Source organism: Bos mutus, chromosome 6 (genome assembly GCF_027580195.1).
Source record: "Bos mutus isolate GX-2022 chromosome 6, NWIPB_WYAK_1.1, whole genome shotgun sequence".
Taxonomy (NCBI): Eukaryota; Metazoa; Chordata; class Mammalia; order Artiodactyla; family Bovidae; genus Bos; species Bos mutus.
In genome coordinates, this window is record NC_091622.1 from 115,976,579 (window position 1) to 115,985,246 (window position 8,668).

General features: G+C 51.3%; 1 protein-coding gene across 1 annotated transcript in view; it reads right to left on the reverse strand.

The window, feature by feature from the left end:
- Positions 1–8,294, reverse strand: part of PDE6B (phosphodiesterase 6B) — a 33,005-nt gene extending 24,711 nt beyond the window's left edge. Inside the window, exons 1-3 of the mRNA XM_070372844.1 lie at positions 7,827–8,294; positions 5,657–5,809; positions 5,329–5,418 (exon numbers count right to left, since the gene is read on the reverse strand). Coding sequence (XP_070228945.1) covers positions 5,329–5,418; positions 5,657–5,809; positions 7,827–8,294 — 711 coding nt within the window. The remainder of the gene's footprint in view (positions 1–5,328; positions 5,419–5,656; positions 5,810–7,826) is intronic.
- Between the last annotated feature and the right edge of the window lie 374 nt (positions 8,295–8,668).

An 8,668-nucleotide genomic window follows, 5' to 3' on the forward strand; every position in this document is an offset into this window, starting at 1 on the left:
AACAGCAATGGCTACAATGAATGTCTGCAGACAACTTCATCCGACAGGAGCAGAACACACATTTCTCTCAAGGTCACACGGAACAGTCACCAACATAAACCACATTCTGGGCCACAAAACACGTCTTAACACATTTAAGAGAATTAAAAATCATAAGAATACATTGTCATACCACAGGTGATAAACTAGAAATCATTAAGAGAAAGATAGTTGGAAAATTCCAAAACAGATTAAACAATACACTTCTAATTAATATATGGATAGAAAAAGAAGTCTCAAGAGAAATTTTGAAAGATTTTAAACTAAGTGAAGATACAACTTAACAAAGTTCGTGGGATACCATGAAAGCAGGGCTTGGAGTGAAATCTATAGCATTGATCGCATGTATTAGAGAAGAAAAACAGTCTAAAATCAGTAACTTAATCCTAGGAAACTAGAAAAAAAGATTATTTTAAGCCTAAAGCAAGCAGAAGGAAATGACTAATCAGTAACAAATATTAAAAACCACAGTATGCCCCCAAGTTTGATAATCTCGATTAAGTAGTTTAGATCAAATGAATGTTTCAGTGCTTCGAAAGACCCAAAGCACCAACACCAACGCAAGGAGAACAGAATGATCTGAATGGACCTGTAAGTATTAAAGATACTGGATCAATAATTAATAATCTTCCAAAAGAAAGCACCAGTCTCTGACAGTTTCACTGGTGAATTGTACAAAACATTTAGGGATGAAATTATGCCAATTCACAGCAATCTTTTCCTGAATATAGAAGCAGAAGGAAAACCTCTAAAACTATTCTTTGAGGCCAGCATTACCCTAATATACAAACCAGATAAAGACATTACAAGAAGAAAACTATAGGCCAAAATTTCTCAAGAACATAGGTACAAAAATTCTTAATAAAATATTAGCGAAACCAACTCAATAGCACATGAAAATAACCATGCCCCAGAACTGAGTGACGGCATGCCTCCCAGGTGTGCACAGCTGGTCCAGCATTGGACAATCGGTTAATGTAGACCACCATATTACTGGGCGAGAGAGGAAAACATTAACGTGACCATATCAATTGGTGGAGAAAAGTATTGACAAAATCCAACCCTCATTCAGAATAAAATCTCTAAGCAAAGTGTAAATAGAGGGGAAATTTGTCAACTAGAAAAAATTCTACAAAAACCCTTCAGCGAATGTCATATCTGATGGTGAGAAACTGCTTCTTTCCCTAACATCAGGAGCAAGGCAAGGATGGCCATGTCACCACTCACGGCAGCATCGTACTGAAAGCCCTAGCAGGTACGCTAGGACAGAGAGAAAGAACAACGGAGAGAGATGGGGAAGGAAGGAATAAAACTGTCTTTACTTGCAGATGACATGATCATTCATGGGAAAACACCAAGGGATCAATTTTTAAAACTTCCTGGAACTAATTATTGTCTTAAGGTTATAAGATAATAAAGTTGACATGTAATGAAAGTCGGTTGCTTCCCTTTATATGAGCAGTGAACAGCTGGCACTTGAAATTAAAAACACAATACCACTTACATCAGCATAAAATTAAATACTTAGGCACAAAGTAACTCAATATGTACTGAATCCATATGCAACTTTGAGAAAACTCTGAAGAAATCAAGGACAATCTAAGTAAACAGATATTCTCCATTCATGAACTGGAAACTCCTTATTGTTAAGACGCCACTTCTCAACCTAATGTGCAGATCTAATCCAGAACCAGTTAAAATGTCAGCGAGCTATTTTGTGCATATGGACAAACTGATTTTAAAATTTATATGGAAAGGCAAAAACCACAAAATAGCCAGTACAATACTGCAGGAAAAAAAAAGTTGATATTCCCATCTTCAAGACTATGAAGCTATAGTGATCAGTACAGCATGGTATTGGTGAAAAGTAGGAACACAGATCAATGGAACTGAAAAGAAAGCCCAGAAATAGATGCACATGAACCAGTCAACTGCAGCCTGACAAAGAAACAAAGAAATTCAGTGGGAAAAGGCTGGCCTTTTCACTGACTGTTGCTGGAACAACTGGATAGCATATGCAAAAAATGGTATGTAGACACAAACCTTGCAGCCTTCTTGAGATTGACTCAGAGACCTGAGTGTGAAGTGCAGAGTATAAAGCTGCTAGAAGGTGGCATAGGACAGAAGCCAGATGACTCTGAGTTTGCTGAGGAGTTTTAAGGTGTAACGCTCAACTACAATCCATCCTAGTAAAGTTATTTAATATATTATGTTTATTAATACAATTAATTATATTGTAATTAACTTTATATTTAAATTAATATTATGATTATTAATATTTTACCATATATATTATACTTACTATATCAATCTATATTAAATAAATTTATTAAAATTAAAAACATGTTTTCAGACTCATGGACAGTGGTTACCAAGGGGAAGGGGGTTGCAGAGGGGTGGAGTGGGAGGGTGGGGTTAGCAGATGTAAGTCACTGTGTATAGGGTGGATAAACAGCAAGGTCCTCCTGTGTAGCACAGGGAACTATGGTCAATACCCTGCTGCTGCTGCTGCTAAGGCGCTTCAGTCGTGTCCGACTCTGTGCGACCCCATAGACGGCAGCCCACCAGGCTCCTCCGTCCCTGGGATTCTCTAGGCAAGACCATTGGAGTGGGCTGCCATTTCCTTCTCCAATGCAGGAAAGTGAAGAGTAAAAGTGAAGTCGCTCAGTAGTGTCCGACTCCTAGCGACCCCAAGGACTGCAGCCTACCAGGCTCCTCCGTCCATGGGATTTTCCAGGCAAGAGTACTGGAGTGGGGTGCCATTGCCTTCTCTGAGTCAATACCCTATGGTAAACTATAATGGGGAAGAGTATTTGAAAAAGAATGTATACATATATATAACTGAATAACTTGGTTATATAGCAGAAATTAACATAACATTGTAAATCAACTACACTTCAATTTAAAAAAAGAGAATATAAAACTTTTTTTCCAAATGTACTGGTAAGAGAATGAAAAGACAAGCTATACCACTGGAGAAAATATTTGCAAAATACATATCTGATAAAGGACTTAAAACCCAATGTTACAAAAAACTCTTGAAACTAAACAATAAGAAAAAAACAATCTGATTTCAAACAGGCAAAAGATCTGAACAGACACCTCACCAAAGAGTAGGAAATACAGTTGACAAATAAAGATGACATGAAAAGATGTCCAAAGTCACTTGTCATTAGAGCTGTGAATCAAAGCAGCGGTAAGAATGAGCAAAATCTGAAACACTGGCAGAGATGCAGACAGAGCCACAGGGACTTTCGTTCATTGTTGGTGGGGATGTAAAGCAGGACAGCCACTTCGGGACAGTTTCTCACAAACTCATACACAATTATATACCATATTATCCAGCAATCACACTCTTTGGTATTTACTCAATCGAATTGAAAATTCATGCCCACGCAAAAACCTGTCTACAAATGTTTATAGCAGTTTTATTCATGATTGCCCCAAACTGGAAGCAATCAAGATGTCCTTCTATGGGTGAATCGATAAATAAATTGTGATGCATCCAGTCTTTGGTATATTATTCAACAATGAAAAGAACTGGGCTACCAAGCCATGAAAAGACATGCAGGAACCCTAAATGCATATTACCAAGTGAAAGCAGCCAGTCCTGACACCCTCCATACTGTATGACTGCAAGTATATGACAGTCAGCAAAAGGCAAAACTAAGGAGACAGTGAAAATACTAGTTGTCAGGGCTTTGGTGGAGGTGGGGGTTTTTAGGGTGGTGAAATGATTCTTTATGACACCGTATGGGTAGATACATGCCATGATGCACTTGTCGAGATCTATAAAAAGCTACAGCACAAAGAATGAACTGTAATGTTTGCAAATAAAAAATCATTTAGTAGATTGGAGGATTCCAGGAAAGAATGCAGACTGTGACAAGGGAATGCAAGAGACCTCCTCACGGAAGGGGCAGGGAGAGGCGCCGCCCTCAGCATTTTGGAAATGATGGCGTCTGCAAGAGCAAAGACAGAGTGCACACGCTCTGGGCTCTGGTGATGGACTTGCCTCCTGTGGGTCCCAGGTTACAGCTGTGACCCTGCCGCACACGCGCACCGAGAAGGGACAGCCCAAACCAAGAGCAGAGCCGGGAGCCGGGGGAGGGGCCTGAATGACTCGCGAGGGGCGGCGGGAGACATCAGCAGGAGTGAAGATGCAGGTGGCAACGGCAGAAACCGGCTCAGCTGTGCGCACGCGCCCAGGCCTCTGTGCTCCGCCGACGGAGGGCTTGAAAGCCACGCCAAGGTCACACCTGGTGCTCTGGACATTGTTTCTAAGACTGTCTCCAACAAAAGGAGCCAGTCCCCTTGAGGAATGGGTAATTCCAGGACTGGGCAGAAAAATCAAAGGAGACAGGAGCATTTTGTAGAGAGTAAGGATGCGCGAGAGTAAGGAAGTTACGTGGGAAGCACTAAGATGCACAGAAGCCCGAAACGAAAAGCCCACCCAGCCGCCTACCAGCTGAACAAAAGCCACGCAGAGTGATGGGTCGGTGGGCATGCAGAGGGCACAGGAGCCACTGGGAAGAGGAGTTGAACAACATAATCAGTCTAGTCATGCTGGGTTACACTAAAGCATAAAGAATACCCGTGTCCAGACTGATGGACAAATGATAACAGAAAGAAGGAAGTAGGCATCAGCCTCTGGTGCAGCCCCGTCCCCACAGTGTGGAGCCCCCGTCCACCCAGCGGCCCTTCTAAGAGCACTTTGCAGCTCTCCGTGGGCTCTGCCGGCCCCACGCCCGGCCTTGCTCTCAGCCCCACACTGTAGTCCAGCCCTGCTGGCTGCCAGCCCTGCCGGGCCCCCTCTCACCCCCTCCCTCCCCTGAGCGTCCCCCCACCTCCCCCTCTGCACAGAGGAAGGTGGGCCGGACCCCGCTGAGGCCCCGAGGCCTCCTCGCTCAGGGACAAAGCAGACTCCAGTCCTGGAGGCAATTTCTTTCCTGTGTGGCTGGGGCAGAGTCCACCTACAGGCTTGGCTAAAGAGTGCCGGGACTCTCTGACCCTGCTGTACCTTCATGATCCGCCCCTGCTCCTTCTGGAGAAGGCTGGAGGTGGCTTCTAAGGCGCAGTGGTGACGCCAGGTTTGCAGGTGGTCACAGCCCTGGGCCCGAGGGCAAGGCCACCGGCCTCCCACAGGGTCCTGGCTTCCGTGCCCTCAGCTCCGCATACTCACAGCTCTGACCCACAAGCACAAATCCCTGGGCCCTCTCCCTCAAGGTACCCAGGTGCCCATGGCACCTCGTGCCTCTGTTCTGAGAGACGCCTGGGCGCGTGCGGTACCTGGCCACGGCGAGTCTCGCAGTTGTGCAGGTAGCTCAAGTGGTAGATCTTCAGGTTTAATGTCCCGAAGTTCAGGTATTTCAGGAAAACCTGAAACAGAGGTTGTGGCAGCAGCAGTGAAAAACCCCGGCTTTCAGACGCTCGCCCAGGTATGTGTTTGCAGAGGAGACGCCCAGCGGCTGAGAGCGGGGACCTCACGCCCTGCAGCGACCTCGCCTGTGGGCTGACTTGCAGCAGGTGAGCCCCCGGGGCCATGCGAGGAGAGCGGCCATGCAGATACCGCCCCCAGGCACAGGCGTGCGCACCTGGAGGGTCCCCAGACACTCACGTCTTCGTCTTCACTTGTGAAACATGGGCCATCCAGCTTGTTCACAGCCATGATCACAGCCACAACATCTTTGCCGTTCATGATGGGTGTGGCCAGGATGTTCCTCGTCACATAGTCGGTCAGCTCATCCGCGAAGGAGCTGAAGTGGGGGCACTACGAGATGAGAGGAGAGAAGGGAGAGGCCATCGCTCTGTGGACCCGGAGTCCTGGTCCCCCTTGTCTCTGGGGGTCACGGCTAAGCTGCCCAGGCCAGTGCTAAGACCCAGGGGGCCACGCCCTGGGTATCAGGAGCCTGGGAAGCATATGCAGACACAGCCCATGGCCTGTGCTGGAGGTTCCAGCTTGGCTCAGTCCTTATCACCCCATCTCAGAGCCAGCGACCCCCAGCTCTCGAACCTCAGACTGCAGAGCTTGGCTACGAGCAGGCCCAGCACCTCCACAGCTGCTAACTGGCCTTCCAGATGCCTCCTGAGTCTGTCTAGTCCCTGTGTCCCCAAGCTCCTCCTGGTCCAGGCTGCAGTCTCCTCCTGCCCTCAGCCGCCCTGAGCCCGCTTCCATGCTCAGGACCTGTCTGCCAGCCCCGCGGACCTCCTGGGCCCCTGCTCCAGCAGGCATCTGCTCCACGGGGTTTCATGCCCCAACGATGAGACCTCTGTCCATGTCTGGCCCCCAGGGCAGGTTCCCCTGGTCTCGGAGTTGCTCTTCAGGGCCTCTCCCTGGTCAGGGGCCAGTTGAAGAAAATAGCTCATCTGAGCTTTGTCCTGGTCCAGTTGCCCCTTGCAACCTGGACCTCATGCCCAGAAACACCTGCCCGCCTGTACCCTTTCCAAGGATTGGCATCCACACACCACCCCAGAGAGGGAACCTGGGCCTTGTCTCCCTGTCCCTCAGACCCAGGCAAGCCCTGTGACTTCTTTAAAGTGCCCCCAACCCTGTGCCTACTGCCCAGGCCTGGGCCTGCCTGCCTCCTGGTCCGCCTGCACACAGCAACTGCTCCCCATGACAGTCTACATGCCTCAGTGACACGGGTTCAGAGACCCTGGCCTTGCCGGGCACCACCACTCTCCTCTGTGTTCGACCTCCGCCCGCTGTCTCCCCACGAGCCCTCGGTTCTCAGCGGCCACCTGGCGGCACCCCCTCCAGCCCCTTGGACCAGAACCTCAGAACCAACAGCACAGGTTTGGGTCGGGGGGTGGGGGGTGGAGGCTCACAGAGGGGAGGGGTGGGATGAAGTGGGGGAGGGGGAGGGAGGGGCGGGGGGGCTCTCGGTGCAGCCCCCCAACTTCTGCAGGATGTTTTCCTGGTAATTTACGCTCTGGACCCTCCGATTCTTGGGTGACCCATTTCCTAAAAAGGAAGTGAAGATGAAGCTAATCCCAGAGATTAGCATATTCAGGTCGCTGGACCGAGGCTTGTTTGAGGAGATAAGTTTAAGAGGATTGCAGTCCGGAGTCAGGGGCCTGGGGGTCTGTCCAAAAGTCTGTTTTTGTCTCGAGGGACAAGGGGTTGCGGCTGCTGTGGCAGCGGCCTGTCCCTGTGGGTGCCTCCCTCTGGACCCGTTGCAGCAGGGAGGGGGTGGAGCCGCTCTCAGGCGAGACCTGTGACTCTCCCGAGGGGTTGGGGAGGACGGAAGAGGCAGCCAGCCCTGCCTGTGCCCATCGTGGGCCCCTACCCACATGCCCCGCAGGTGTTGACCCCAGTCCCGCCCCTCGGCCCCTGGGCGCCCTGGGCCAGCTTCTTTATTTTTTATATATTCATTTTTTTTCTGGCGGAGACACTTTTGGATCTCCTCCCCTACCAGGGACTGAATCTCAGGCCACGGCAGAGAAAGCGCAGCGTCCTAACCACTAGGCCAGCAGGGAACCTGGACCAACTTCTGAACCTCCAAGCTTGCCCAGCCCGGCAGGCGGTGCGGTCTCTGACGAGGCTGTGAGCTCAGGGCTCTGGGGTCCAGCAGCCCCGCCTTTCTGGGCCTCTGCACTAGTCTCTGCCCAGAGATCTTCCTGCCCTAACCCTGCCCCGGGGGTCATGCCTCAAGGGGCAGCAGGAGTCCTCCCTGCCACCTCAGGCCTCCCCCGGCAAGCTCTGAGCTGGCTCTGCTCCGCTCGCTGCCCCCGCTCCGCTCGCTACCCCCTAAAACCTGAGCACCCCTGGGGCCTGCGGACCCCACCTCCATCACGTCCTGGACGTTCACCATCTTCTTGGTCTGAGCCACGTGGCCCACGACCCCGATGTCCAGCGGGAAGACGATCTCGGAGTCAGGAGGCACCAGGCAGTCCTCCAGGACGCTGTCGGGCTGCACGCTGAAGAGGCGGGTGGCGAGCTCGGCCACACCGTTGCGCTGGCGGTACATGAAGAGGCTGCAGCGGTCGGCATGCAGGATGGAGCAGAGGCGCCGCAGGATCTTGAAGACCACGCGCTCCATGTTCACGTTCTCCTGCATGTCCTGCACCAGCTCGAACAGGGCCGCGCTCTCCTCCACCTGGCACAGCTCTCGGAAGCTGGTGCAGCCCTCGGGGCACCCGTCCTCGCAGGCACTGGCCACATCCTCCGGGCTCAGCTTCCTCCCAAAGTACTGGTCCGCGAAGCCGGGGTTCTGGTCCAGGAACCTGTGCACCTGCCCCTCACTGAGGCTCATGGTGTCCGGCTGCCCGTCCGAGAGCAGCACCCGCCCCTGCGCACAGGGCCCTCCAGCAAACACTGCCATCAGCAAAGCCTGTCTTAGTGGAGATTACCACGCCAGCTGACCTGCCCACACCTGCCCTCCCTCCCCGTGGGGCCCGGACCGCCTGCTTCCTGGGAACATCAGACCACCTGGGCTGGGGGCTGCGGGGTAATAGCTCAGGGCCTTCTGCCTGTGGCAGAGGTCCTGGCATGGGGCAGGCCCTCCCACCCACCCCCAGGGAGAGGTGATGGCACAAATGCCATGAGGGGCCACCCAAGGATCGGGGATGGTCCAGCAGCAGCCCCAGGTCTCCTGGGCCCCCAGACCCGGGCTCAGGTGTGCTGGGC